This window comes from Saccopteryx bilineata, chromosome 2 (assembly GCF_036850765.1).
Source record: "Saccopteryx bilineata isolate mSacBil1 chromosome 2, mSacBil1_pri_phased_curated, whole genome shotgun sequence".
Lineage (NCBI taxonomy): Eukaryota > Metazoa > Chordata > Mammalia > Chiroptera > Emballonuridae > Saccopteryx > Saccopteryx bilineata.
Genome location: NC_089491.1, coordinates 234177530 through 234192862, shown reverse-complemented (window position 1 = coordinate 234192862; position 15333 = coordinate 234177530). Strand labels below are relative to the sequence as shown.

At 36.1% G+C, this 15333-nt stretch overlaps 1 protein-coding gene across 6 annotated transcripts in view; it reads right to left on the bottom strand.

Annotated features, from left to right (window-relative positions):
* Window positions 1–15333, bottom strand: part of CCDC15 (coiled-coil domain containing 15) — a 97683-nt gene that overhangs the window by 14986 nt on the left and 67364 nt on the right. For 2 of the 6 annotated variants that reach the window (XM_066254992.1, XM_066254993.1), the window contains one exon: window positions 12585–12748. The exons of the other annotated variants lie outside the window; for them this stretch is intronic. In XM_066254992.1, the coding sequence (XP_066111089.1) occupies window positions 12738–12748 (11 nt within the window). In that variant the 3' untranslated portion in view covers window positions 12585–12737. Of the gene's footprint in view, window positions 1–12584; window positions 12749–15333 lie in introns of those variants that run through there. 6 annotated transcript variants of the gene reach the window in all.

Sequence of the window (15333 nt, the reverse complement as noted above, 5' to 3'; positions counted from 1 at the left end):
GGTCGGGTGCATGCAGGAGTCTGTCTGACTGCCTCCCGGTTTCCAACTTCAGAAAAATACCAAAAAAAAGAAAAATAAATAAAATTCTTATCTTTCAAAAAAAAAAAAAAATGGAACTGCCTTTTGGACCCAGCTATCCTACTTTTAGGAATATATTCTGAGAATACCAAATCACTGATTCAAAAGAAGATAGGCATTCCCATGTTTATTGCAGCACTGTTTACAATAGCCAAGATCTGGAAACAGTTCAAGTGTCCATCGGTGGACAAGTGGATTAAAAAACTGTAGTACATATACACAATGGAATACTACACAGATGAGAAAAAGGAAATCCTACATTTTGCAATGGCATGGATGGAACTGGAGATTATTATGCGAAGTGAAATACTCCAGGCAGAGAAAAACAAATACGATATGATCTTACTTAGATGTGGAATCTTATGAATATGGTGAACTGAGGAATGGAATAGAGGCAGAGACGGGTTCACATGAAACAGAGGGACAGCTGCCAGAGGAAAAGGGGTGAACGGATGGGATCAGAGAAGGTAAAGGGGTTACTGAAATTATATATACATAACACACAGATACAGGTAACAGGACAACAAATCCCAGAGGGAAGGGAGGAAGGAGATAGGGGGAGGGGGACAAAGGGGCTGTAATGGGGGCACATTGTTGGGGGGTGAGGATCTTATATTGAGTAGGACACTTGAATCCATGTTAAGACAATAAATTAATAAACTTAATTTAAAAAAACCAACAAAACTAACAACTTGTAAGATAAAAAATACATTGAAGAATATGTTTGTATTTATTAAAGAAATGGAATCAATAATCTTTCAAAACAGAAAGCAGCAGGCCTATACAAGTTTACTGGTAAATTCTACCAAACAATTAAGGAAGAAATTATACCAACTGTCTAAAATCTCTTTCAGAGAAAAAAAATACTTCTTAACTCATTCTAATACCAAAACCAGAAAAACATATTACAAGAAAACTAAAGACTAATAATTCTTATGAACACAGAGGCAAAAATCCTCAAAATATTAGCAAATCAAACTTGACACTATATAAAAAGAATTATGGTATATACCACCACCAAGTGGGATTTATCCTGGGAATGTAAGCCTTGTTCAACATGAAAAAAATCAATCGATCACATCAACAACCTACATTATTTTTAAAAAATCACATTCTATAGATCAGGGGTTGGGAACCTTTTTAGCTGAGAGAGCCATGAATGCCACATATTTTAAAATGTAATTCCGTGAGAGCCATACAACGACCGGTGTACGTTACGCATTATCCAATAAAAATTTGGTGTTGTCCTGGAGGACAGCTGTGATTGGCTCCAGCCACCTGCAACCATGAACATGAGAGGTAGGAAATGAGTGGATTGTAATACATGAGAATTTTTATATTTTTAACATTTTTTTAATAAGAGATTTGTCTGCGAGCCAGGTGCAGCCCTCAAAAGAGCCACATTTGGCTGGCGAGCCATAGGTTCCCGACCCCTGCTATAGATGCAGAAAAAGCATTTGACAAACTCTAACCATTTATGACAGAAAATCAGTAAATTAGGAATAGAAGAGAATTTTCTAAAATTGATAAAGAATAATTACAAAAAAAAAAACTATAGCTAACATCATACTCAAAGGTGAGAAACATGAGAAACAAGATACCAAGATACTTTCTCACCTTGAAGATCAGGAACAAGACCAGAATGCCCCTCTCACCACTCCTTTTCAACATAGTACTGGAAATCCTAGCTAATACAATTAGACAAGAAAAGGAAATAAAGATTTACATATAGATTGAAAAGGAAAAAATAAAATTGTCTTTCTTTGTTTACAGATGACATGATTGTTTATGTTCTTCTCAACCTGATCTATAGATTCAAAGCAATCCTAATACAAATCCCAGCATGTTATTTGTAAATATTGAAAAACTGATTATACAGAGAGGCAAAAGTCCCAGAACACTCAACATAATATTTAAGGGGAGGAACAGAGTTGGAGGAAAGATGATATTCAATTTCAAGACTTACTGTAAAGTTATAGTAACCAAGACAGTACAAGAACAGACAAATAGAAAAGTGATACAAAACAAATTGTCCAGAAGTAGACCCTAATAAGAATAGTCAGTTAATCTTTGACAAAGCACAAGATAGTCTTTTTAATACATGGTATGGGGACAACTGAACATTCAAGTGAAAAAAATAAATCTAGACTCTGACTTTAAACCCCTCACAAAAACTGAATCTAGACCCTGACCTTAAACCCCTCACAAAAACTAACTCAACATGGGTCATAAAACTAAACATAAAACACAAAACTATAAATTTCAAAACTAACTTGAGAAAATCTAGATGATCTTGGATACAGTGATGACATTTTAGATATAACACCAAAGCCATTATCAATAAAAGAAACAGATGATGAACTGGACTCCATTAAAATCAGAAACTTATGCTCTACAAAAGAATGAGAAGACAAACCACATACTGAGAGAAAATATTTGCACAACCCCCCACATCTGATAAAGGACTATTATCCAAAATATATCAAGAACCCTTAAAACTAAATAACAACAAAAAAACAAACAACTTAATTAAAAAATGGGCCAAAGACCTGAACAGATACCTTAACAAAAAAGGTATACAGATGGCAAATATGTATATGAAAAGATGCTCCATATCATATGACATTAGAGAAATGCAAGTTAAAATAAGATTATCAGCCTGACCAGGTGGTGGCAGAGTGGATAGAGCATTGGCCTGGGATGCTGAAGACCCAGGTTCAAAACCCTGGGGTTGCTGGCTTGAGCACGAGCTCACCAGCTTGAGTGTGGGGTTGCTGGCTTGAGCACGGGATCATAGACATGATCCCATGGTCGCTGGCTTGAGCCCCAAACCTCTGACTTGAGCAAGGGGTCACTGGCTCAGCTGGAGCCTCCTGCTACCCTACCCCCAACCCCTGTCAGGGCACATATGAGAAAGCAATCAATGAATAACTAAAGTGCCAAATTGATGCTTCTCATCTCTTTCCCTTCTTATCTGTCTGTCCCTGTCTGTCCCTCTCTCTCTCTCTCTCTCACTAAAAACAAATAAAAAAACAAGATATCACTACACATCTAACAGAATAGCCAAAATTTGGAACACTGACAACACCAAACCCCAGAGAGGATGCAGAGCAATAGGAACTCTCTTTCGTTGCAGGTAGAAATGCAAAATGGTATAGCCACTTTATTAAACATACTCTTTAAAAACATTATTTTACTTATTGTTTTAGAGAAAGGAAGAGAGAGAAACATCAGTTTGTTGTTCCATTCATTTTTGCATTCATTGGTTGATTTAAAAAACGTTTTTTTAATTTTTCCATTGATTGGAGAAAGAGAGAGAGCGAAGCATCAACTCATTGTTCCACCTAGTAGTTCCATCCAGTTGTATTCATTGATTGCTTCTTGTACATGCCCTGACTGGGGATCAAACTCATGTCTTGGCACACCAGGACGATGCTTTATATACTGAACAACCCAGCCAGGGCTCATTGGTTGGTTCTTATATGTTCCTTGACCCAGTACTGAACCCGGAATCCTGGTGTATTGGGACAATACTCTAACCAAGTTAGCTGGCCAGAACTAAACATACTCTTGACATATGATACAGCAATCATGCTATTTAATACTTTATATTTACCCAGAGTTAAAAACACATCCACACAAAACCTGCACATCAATCTTTATAGCAGCTTTATTTATAACTGCCAAATCTTGATCTTTGTCCCTTAGAATTCCCTAAGCAATGAGAGTGACAGAGGTGTCTTTTGTTATGTTAATTAGATGGCTTCTGAATTGCTCCTAAGGGTAAAAACTGGTTGCCAGTGGAGCCAAGCAAAATGATTAGAGGGCTAGAACTTTCTGTCCCATCCCAGACCTCCGGGGTGAGGAGAGGGCCTACAGGTTAAATCAAGCAGCCATTAATCAATTATGACTATAATGAAGCCTTCATAAAAACCCAAAGGGACATGATCCAAAGAGCTTCTGGGCTGGTGAACATGTGAAAGGAGGGAGGGTGGTCCACCTGGAGAGAGCATGGAAACCCCAAGCCCCTTCCCACATATCTTGTCCTATGTATCTCTTCCATCAGGCTGTTCCTGAGCTATACATCCTTTCACAATAAACCAGTGATCTAGTAAGTAACATGTTATTCTGAGTTCTGTGAGTCATTCTAGCAAATGAATCAAACCCAAGGAAAGGGGGTTATGAGAAGTACAGGTAACAACTTAGACTTGCAACTGGCATCTGAATTGAGTTGCCAAGAAGTCACTGAAAACTCTAATTTATAGCTAGTCCAGTGGTTCTCAACCCGTGGGTCACGACCCCGGCGGGGGTCGAACGACCAAAACACAGGGGTCGCCTAAAGCCATCGGAAAATACATATTTATTATACAATACATTTTTAAATAAAATGTAACATACTGCCTGAGCTTGTGACTGATGGTTGAAGGTTGGGGGATGCAGTTGGGTCTTGTAGGACTGAACCCTTAACTTATGGAATCTAATGCTATCTATGGGTAGGTAGTGTCAAAACTGAGTAATACTTAAGACACTCTGCTGATGTTCAAGAATTGTTTGTTGGTGTGATGGTTGACCTCCTCAAGCTGGACTTGAGTCTCAGAACCCAATTTACCATATTAACAAACTAAGAAAGCAAAACTACAGATGACCCTTAAACAATAAGGGATTTAAACTAAGTGGGTCACATATATGGATTTAAATCCATATATTCAAGGGTCAACTTTATATATATATATATATATATATATATATATATATATATATATATATATATATATATATATAATCATCTCACTTTTTAGAAAGAAAAAAATGACAAAATACAACATCCAGTCCTGATAACAATTTTCAATAAATAAGAAGACAAAACTTTCTCAGTTTGGTAAAGGGAATTTATGAAAAAGCTACAGCTAATGGCAATCATACTTAATGGTGAAAGACTAAATGCTTTCTCTCTAAAATCAAGGATTGTACACTTTCATTACTTCTACTCAATACTGTATTAAAGGTTCTAGCCAGTGTAATCAGGCAAGAAAGAGAAATAGAAGACATTGAGATTTAATGGAAGGGCTAAAATTACCTTTATATGAAGATAAAGTGATCATCATGTTAAAAAATCCAATGAACCCTGGCCTGGTAGCTCAGTCAGTTAGAGTGCCCAGTCCCAATATGCCAAGGTTGCGAGTTTGATCCCCAGCCAGGACACATATATACGAGGGCCAACCAATGAATGCATGGACTAAGTAGAACAAAAAATTGATGTTTTTCTCTCTTTCTCTCTTCCTTCCTCTCTCTCTAAAATCAATAAATATTTTTTTAAAAATCCAATGGAATTAAGTAAGTTTAATAAGGTCTCAGGGTATAAGATCCATACCCAAAAATCAACTGTGCAATTCCATATACTACCAACAAAAGGAAATCAGAAATAGAAGGAAAAAAGAGAAACAAAACTATAAAGTAGCAATAAATATAAATATGTCAATAATCACTTTAAATGTGAGTGGATTAAATACTCCAATCAAAAGACACAGGGTAGCTGAATAGATAAGAAACAAGACCTATATATATGCTATTTACAAGAGACCCACTTCAGATCGAAAGACACACACAGACGGAAAAGGATGGAAAAAGATATCTCATGCAAATAGAAACAAAATAAAAGCTGGGGTAGCAATACTTATATCAGACAAAACAGACTTTAAAATAAAGGTTATAACAAGAGATAAAGAAGGACATTTCATCTACAATAGCCAAAATATGGAAGCAGCCTACATATTTGATAGATGACTGAATAAAGAGATGGTACATACATACAGTGGAATATTACTTGGTCATAAAAAGAATGAAATCTTATCATTTGCAACAACATGAATAGACATAGAGGGTATTATAAGTGAAATAAGTCAGAGAAAGGCAAATACCATATGATTTCACTTACATAGAGAATCTAAAAAACTAAATAAATGAACAAAACAGAAACAGGCTCATGGTTGCAGAGATCAAACTAATGGTTACCAGACAGGAAGGGTTTGGGGGTTTGGGGAACTGGGTGGAAAAGGTGAAGGGATTAAGAAGTACAAATTGGCAATTACAAGATAGTCATGGGATGTCAAGTACAACATAGGGAATACAGTCGATAATGTAATAACTATGTATGGTGCCAGACTGGTTCTAGACCTATCAGGAGGGATTCACACTCTAAGTTATATAAATGCCTAACCTCTATGTTGTACACCTGAAACAAATGTGATATGTGAATGTCAACTGTGTTTCAAAAAAATTTTTTTTCCAAAAGGGAGTAAGAATATAAAACATTGCTACCCTGGATGTTTGCACAACAAAACAAGTGGACATCCATATTTACATTTTGAAGAGACTCCTGAAAATATTACAGGCAAACTGCATTAAAAATATATTCTTATAATTTCAACAACTCAGAGACTCTTCTTGTTACTCAGTCATCTGCCATATGATAATGTACACTATTAATCCTTTACAAAGTTAAAATAAAATAGAGACAAACATTTTTGTTTGGTCTCTATGAATTCTTTTCTTTTTTATTTATTAAGAGAAGAGAGAGAAATAGAAACATCAATTTGTTGTTCCACTTATTTATCATTCTTTGGTTGATTCTTGTATATGCCCTGACTGGGGATCGAACCCACAACTTTGGCATATTGGGACAACTCTCTAACCAACTGAGCTACCAGCCAGGGCCTGGATTCTTTCTTCTTGAGCAATCACAGAAATTTACTAATATCATTACCTTCAAATAAAAGGAATTTTGTTACTAAGATTAAGAAACAAATTTATTTAAGAGGTTAAAGAGGTGCCCTGTTAGAAAAATAACTTCTCAAAGAGGTGGAAGAATCTTCCTCTTTGACAGAACAGGATTAAGGTCTAATCTAGCATGGTCTAAAATAAATCCTTGCCTGTTGATTCTGTTTTTCTGGTCAATCTTTCTCTCTGTCTCCCCATTTCTTGATTCTGAGAGTATTCTTCCTTATTGATTTCTGAAATCACTACTAAAAAATAACTGAATATTTCCTATTGGACTCTAGTTGGATTTTCTTTAAGCAGGTAAATGTATACTACCCACCTCCACATCCTTCCTTCCTGGCAAATCTGTTTTATGGTACTCCATTTACCTGGTGCACTAAGCTATAAACCTGGGAATTGTTTTGAATTCTCTGACAAAATGTTATCAGTTCTCTTACTCATGCTTTTAAAACTGCTCCTCCTCATTACATTCCCAGCAGTGGCTCATCTGAAAGGCCAGATAAAACTTTACAGACTCCAAAGAGGTTAGATGATGGAATCAAATAAATCTGAGGTTGAATCCCAGTTCTGCCATTGCTAAGATCTTGAACCTATTACTTAACCTCTCTAGAGTTCATTTTTTCATTGGTAAGATGAAAAAATAAAATTTACTTCATAAAGTTACTGGAGTGAGGAAATGACCTAATGCCTCTAAAACACTCAACACTGTGGCTGGCACATTGTAAACATTCCATGCTCAATGAATGAATGGTGGTTACTCCTACCCTGCGGGATTATATATCAATTAGAGATGATTATGTGAAATGTTGACACACAGCAAGAAATTTATAATATTTAAAAAAATTTAATTTCATTTCTCATCTTCTAAGTGTATTGACTTACATAATCTCCTAACACAGGCATGGCCAACAGTTTTTGCCCCCGGGCCAGATTATAAAGAAACCTTTTTTCATGGGCTGGACAAAATATTAAAATTAAAAAATGTTAAATACAAAAATGATTCGTGTAAAGCCAGTAGCCACAGCCACCATCACAACTGTCTGGCCCATGCAGGTTCGCATTAGATTCGGACAGACGGTAATGAAACAACGGAGCCAAGAACTGGTGAGCCATTACCTTTATCCTAGCTTGCACCCAGTGGGCAAGTAAAAACACACACTGGGCTCCAAAACCCATTCATTCAGTGCTCACAAAGCTACTGACTTATCCAAGTTTCCTAGAATCAAAGGTTTCTAGCTCACTAGCCTTATTCACCTCTGTTCTCTGCACAAACTCTGCACAAACTGGCTTCTCCTTCAGCACTCCACCATCTTGGCTGCTTTTCCTGGCCTCCTCCATGTGGCCTTTCTCTGCTCTCCTTTCTCTGCTCTCTCCTCTAATGCTAATCTCATGAACCAAGAGAGCAAGCTCCCAATCTGCCCCACTTTATAGTGCAGAAATCAAAAACTTTAATCCAATATACAAACAAGGAAGTCTCTCATATAAAGTCACTTAGGGAGGGAAAGGCTTATTTAAAACTAAGCCTTAGGCTATAACGACCCTGCCTGCTTACAGCCTGTCCCCCACACCCAATGCAAACTAAAAGCGAGCAAACATATACATGATATTTACAAACTTACTTGACCAACAATTTGTTTAAGTAAACAAAATTTTATTATGTAATTTGTTTATGAATAAATGTGAATGAAAAAAATTTAATAAAAATATTTTAATAAAAATATTATTTTAATAAAAATATAATTACATATCATATAAATATACAAACTATATCGCAATCAATCGAAACAATATTTAATTAATAGAATGAGCTTTGAAGGGGTTATATCGCAAATAAAACAATTATTTTGTTTTACAAACAGCCTGGACATGTTTTCCGTTATCAACTGCAGCTATTGTCTATGCTACAATGCCACTTGATTCAGCACACATGACCACAGAAATAACGAATTGTTTGACCTTGGGTGCGCATTGGCAAACTCCGCCTAAAAGAATGTGGGTTTCACATCGCTGCTAAATGTCACACAGAGCATATTGAGTACAGACAAATATAAAAGTTGTAAATCTTTTTTTTTAACAGAGACAGAGTCAGAGAGAGGGATAGATAGGGACAGACAGACAGGAACAGAGAGAGATGAGAAGCATCAATCATCAGTTTTTCATTGCAACACCTTACTTGTTCATTGATTGCTTTCTCATATGTGCCTTGACCACGGCCTTCAGCAGACCAAGTAACCCCTTGCTCAAGCCAGCGACCTTGGGTCCAAGCTGGTGAGCTTTGCTCAAACCAGATGAGCCCGCGCTCAAGCTGGTGACCTCAGGGTCTCGAACCTAGGTCCTCTGCATCCCAGTCCAATGCTCTATCCACTGCGCCACTGCCTGGTCAGGCTGTAAATCTTTATAATGGAATTTTTTTAAAAAATAAAGAAGTATCGCAAATCCATTCGACCAATTATTGGAAGTTAACCCTAGATTAGTCACACGTGGAATTCTTTTCCGCGTATCACTATCTTCTTAAATATCTCAATTTCCAATAATCAAAGATGCTTCCGCTTCTGAGTAGCTGAGATTTTAAAGTAGCGGAGAATATTAAAAATTTATTCGCAGGCACATAAACTCATTACGTGAGCCGATCAGGCCTGCAGGCTGTATGTTGGCCATGCCTGTCCTAACATCTACTTTCCAGTCATTTTATCTATTCTCCACAATGCCTCTAAATAGCTCTTTTCAGGATAAAATCCAAATTCCTTCTCATGACATACAAAGCTCTTTACCATCTTATCTGTCCTTATTTCTTGAGGCTCAGCTCCTGCCATTACATTAGCCCTAATCCCAACCAGAAGTATCATATTCTCTCAAGAGTCAATCCTTTCCAGTGCAATTCCTTTTGGGTAGAATTCCCATCTATTCTTTTCCCCAACCCAATTTTCATTTTCTAGCATACTACTGCTTCTGGTCTTTGAAAACTCAGTTCAGAAAGTCTTCCATGTCCTGCTACATCATACCCCTATTGTGGGTTCAAATCAAAGTCTCCGTGCTCTCATATAATATTGAAACTTTTTTCTTCTAATGGATTATGAAAATATTTTATTTTACTAATATTTTACTTGAGGTTTTTATAACAGAAATTAATCTATAACACTGTTTTTGGTATTTTTTTTAATAAATGTGCTAGTTAGGTTGGTTTTGTTATACTGGCCTCTATAACTATTTGGGAAAGGTTCCTCATTTTCCATTATCTTGACTATTTTATGTAAAACTTGGTGTAAGTTTTTCCCTTAAATATTTGGCAGCTAACATTTATTGAACACATACTATGTGCCAGGTTCTGTATTAAGCACATTTACATGTTACGTCATTTAATGTTCACAGCAACTTTATGAAGTATATACCATTATGACAGTGGTTCTCAAAGTGTGCACCAGGGCGCACTGGTGCATCCTAGAAGATTTCCAGGTGCACCCTATAGTGTTCCAGAGAAATATGTGCCTGTTGGAGACCAAAATACCAACAGGGTTTTTGGAGTTTTGATTTTTGGGGGACAGAGGTGTGGGGAATTGGCTGTAAACTGAAAGTCTACCCAACCCTTCATCTCACTTGTCTGATTAGGTTGCAAAAGGCTGTCAAGCCACGGTGCTGGATTGTTTACACTACCTCCCATGTTCCCTGGAAAGACTGGAGGCAAGTTTCTTCTACCTTTGGTGTAAAGTTAAGATGATATGTATGCTGGGGGTTTTCTGCACTCAACACAATTAAGAGTAAAAAGAGAGGAATTCTTCAATGTATTGACAAGGAAATGAGAGTTTGCCTTTCATATATATGCCCAAACATTGAAGAAATTGGTAGGACACATCAGGCTCATGTTTCTCATAAACACAAGAAAGAAAAAACTTAACACATTCGCACCAGGACCTGCCAAATTTACTAAATCTTACTAAGAATGTATCTATATATATAAAAAGATAACTTTATTGTCATTTTTTAATTTCTTAACCCCTTTTTATGAATTCTAAAAAGCATAACTCAAAAAATATAACAAAAATATTTTTTAATGTCAATAAATTTAATTTTGTCATATTTAGTTTAATTACCATAAAAGCACGCTTGGACTTTATATTTTTTCTTTAATATTTGAGTTAATTATTATAACCTATTTCTCAGAAATTTGTATATAGTGTGCCTACAATTATTTGTAGGATTTTAAATGTGCCTCGACTTCAAAAAGTTTAAGAACCACTGCATTATGATAATAATCCTTTATAATAGGCTCATAGATGTAACTTTCAAAGTCACAGAGCTGGTAGCCAGCAGAGCAGAGACTTGAATACATATCTTTCCATGTTTTTAATGACATGCTATACTACCTTGTTATATAGCTACTTAATATATGGTATTGTAATTATCTGTTCGTTTACCTGCCTCCCCATTAGTCAGTAAAATATATCTAGTAAGATTCCTGAAAAGTGAGATCATGTCTTTCATTTTTTGCATCCCTAAAGTCTAGCATCATGTCTTAACAGTTAACGGATGCTTAATAGCTGCTAAATAAGTGAATAAAAGTATATCTTTTGATTCTTATTATAACTGAATGAGGATAAAGCAGCTTGTAACAGTTTCTGTTTAGAAAGCAGATGTATATTTTAAAATGCTGCTAAAGAGCTTTTAAGTTAAATCATATAACCTCCATGCAAAAGAAGACATAAATGATTTAGTTTCAATCAGAAAAAAGTCAAAAATAATTTTTGTAAACTGTCAACAAGATTTAATTTTCTGAAACTATCTGTAAGAGAAAACTTCATGTATTTTCTAGGGTCAAGCATAATAAATCCAAGAAGAAAAAGATTATGCATTGAGAAAATGGCAATAAAACAAAAGCCTTAGGCAGAAAAGCTTTCAAAAAAGGTCAACAGCACAGCTAAAAAAGGATTCCCCATTGACTGTGCCATGTGGTAGACGTGTCATAAGAAGGTTTAGGTTAGACATAAAATAACCATAGCAAGGGTGTCTTGGCTTCAGTTGAATGAACTTAACTAAATTTCCATTCTATCTTTTGCCTTATGAACCTAGCTAATAGTAAGACTAATATGGTCTACATATAGGAATGAACTGCTGAGAGTCAACATCCTTAGATTCTTAAACTGTTATCCAGGGAGATTATATAATTTTATCCTAAAGAACATTAGGAACAGAAAAGATCCTCAAAATATTTAAATAGAATCCTGCCGAAAAGCTACCCTAGACAACTTCATGAGAATTTTTCCAAGCCTCCTCTATCCCAAACCAAAACACACATACACACCCACATTTTTTTTATTGCAACAGTTTTTGTCAAGTTGTTTTAAGGACAACAGTATTATAACATATCTCAACAGAAAAAGAAAGCATCTGAGAATAAAAACATATCAAAGGAATTATTAAACACATCACAGGAAAACAATTCTCCCTAGTGGATTGACCATATAAATATTTTAGAAGTCCTTATACTCTCTATTGCAAAATAAACACGACATTCAGCAGCGAGGGGCCCCTTACAATGCAAATATTGCTCAGGTTCCCAAAGTCAAATATACTAATGATTTTTAAAAAAACAAAAACTTTTTTAAATTAAGAAATGCAAAAAGACTAGAAAAAATTATTTATTTCCACCAACCAAAGACAATTAGTAATCTCTTGGAATGTTTTATTTTAGTCACTTTTTCATCATCAGTGCTGTAAGCAGAAAGCTTTCTTTTCAGTGAGTCCATGGCTTAGGGGAAGTTCGGGATGTTGAAGAAGCTGCCCTGGGGCAGGAGGCAAAAGCTCAGGCAGAAGCTCCAAGGACGGGGCCTTCAGTAATGCTCTTCAACAAAGGTCATCGGGCTAATATTTTACTTGGCACTTTTACACTAATGTTCACCTGAGAAATTAGAATAGTTTATTTAAAACTTGGCAATACTTTTTCCCTTAAATATTTGGAAAGAATCTGCTTGAAAAGACAACTGAGCCTGGACCTGAACCTAAATTTTTAAATAATTAACTTAATTCCTTTAAGAGATATGGGATTACTCAGATTTCTATTTCTTCTTTCATCCATTTTCATTTTTTAAAAAGATTTTATCTGTCATATCAAAATGATCAAATCTTTAGTGTAAAGCTATTCACAATATATTTAATATCTCTAGGCTCTGCAGTAATGGCTCCTTTCCATTCCTAATATTGATAAATTGCAGTTTCTCTTGTCTTTTTATTGATTAGTAAAAATATATATACTTTGCAAAACTACATTTTCAAAGAACCAATTTTTGGCTTTATTGATTTTCTCCATCATACATTTATTTTCTATTTCACTGATTTCTGCTCTTTATGACTGCTTTCTTCTGGTCTGATTTGCTGTTTTCCTAGCTTCTTGAGATAGAAATTTAAAACTAATTTTTAGTCCTTTTTACTTTTTTTAAAAATAATTTCAATTAGAGTTTACAGTCAGTATTATTTGTATTAGTTTCAGGTGTACAGCATAATACTTAGACAATCATATACTTTACAAAGTGTTGCCCATAAAGTTTCCAGTACCCACCTGGCACCAACAGTTACTATAATATTACTGACTAGATCCCCCTGCTGTACTTTACATCCCTTTATTTTCAGACTCTGTATGCCTTCTGATCTCAAGTGGGTCTCTTGTAGAATGCATATATATGGGTCTTTTTAAAAATCCTTTCACATTTAAAGTGATTTTATTTATTGCCATTTATTCTTAATTATGTTCCTTTTTTTTTCTCTCCCTTTCTTCTTCTTAAAGAAGACCCTTTAACATTTCTAGTAATACTGGTTTGGTGGCAATGAACTCCTTTAGCTTCTTCTTTTCTGGGAAGCTCTTTATGTTCCCTTGATTCTAAATGACAGTCTTGGGCAAAATACTCTTGGATATAGGTCTTTGCTTTTCATCACTTTGAATATATCACGCCAATTCCTTCTGACCTGCAAAGTTTGTGTTCAGAAATTAGCTGACAGTTTTATGGGAGCTTCTCTGGAGGTAAATGCTTTTCTCTTGCTGCTTTTAAGATTCTGCCTTTAACCTTTACTACCTTAATTACAGTATGTCTTCATGTGGGCCTATTTGGGTTCATCTTGTTTGGGACTGTGCTTCCTGGAACTGTACGTCTATATCCTTCAACAGGTTAGACAAATTTTAGTCATTATTTTTTCAAGTAGGTTCTCAACCTCTTGCTCTCTTTCTTCTCTTTCCGTACTTCTATGATTTAAATATTGTTACCCTTCATGTTGTCCCAGAGGTCCCTTAAACTGTTCTCATTTTAAAAAATTCTTTTAACCTGGCTGGGTAGCTCATTTGGCTGAAGCATCATCCTGATACACCAAGCTTGTAGGCTTGATCCCCCATCAAGGCACATACAAGTATCAACCAATGAATGCAAAGTGACTGAAACAAATTGATATATCTCTCTCTCTCCCTAAAATCAATCAATCATTATTTTCTTTGTGCAGTTCCAACTGGGTGTTTTCTGTTACCTTGTCTTCAGATCACTAATTCTATGATCTATTTCATCTAATCTGCTGTTGAGTCCACCTAATATATTCATTTCAATTACTGTATTCTTTTTCTGACTGCTTTTTTTAAGGTTTCTTTCTCTTTATAAGTTCTCACCGACATCATCTAGTCTTTCTCTAAGTTTATTGAACATCCTTATAACAGTGATTTTGAACTCTGCATGTGGTAGATTACTTGCCTCCATTTTATTTAGTTATTTTTCTGGAGTTTTTCCCTTTTGGGACATGTTTCTATGTCTCCTCATTTTGAGTATCTCCCTGTGTTTGTTTCTATGTATAGATAGATAGGGGCACTTTTCCCAGTCTTGGCAGGGTGGCCTTATGTAGTAGGTGTCCTCTGGATCAGAGTAACAAGGTTTCCCTGGTCACCTGAGCTGCATACTCCAGGGGTGTCCCTTGGGTGGGTTGTGTGTGCCCTCCTGTTGTAGCTGAGCCTGGATTACTGTTGGCATGTCAGTGCACAGGATTTACCCTCAGCTGACTGGCTGTATGGACTGGTTATGACTATAGTATAGGTCAGCTGTGTATATGGCACTCTGTGGGGCTAACCCCATTGAGTGGGATTCGCTGCAGTGGGACTCTGGTGCCTACAGAGATCATCCTTTGGGTATATAATGTGTGGAGCTAACTGGGTGGTATTCTGGTGTGGTCCAAAGCTTGCCATCAAATGTGATGATTTTGGGGCCTTTTAGAAGTGGCTCAGGTGTAGGACCAGGCCAGAGTCATTGTCTACACCCTTCCTGGGTCCAGCTGGTAGGAATTACAGATATGTGCATTGGTAACTGACTGTGCTTTGCTTGGAAATGCCTGGGAGAGGTTATGCTGTGGCCCGAGACCTGCTGCCACTAGTGCTTGTCTAGGAGTTAACAAGAGGTACAAGGCACACTGAGGCCAGCCTCTGCTTATAAGGGGTTTTTGAACTTTTCAGAAATTTTA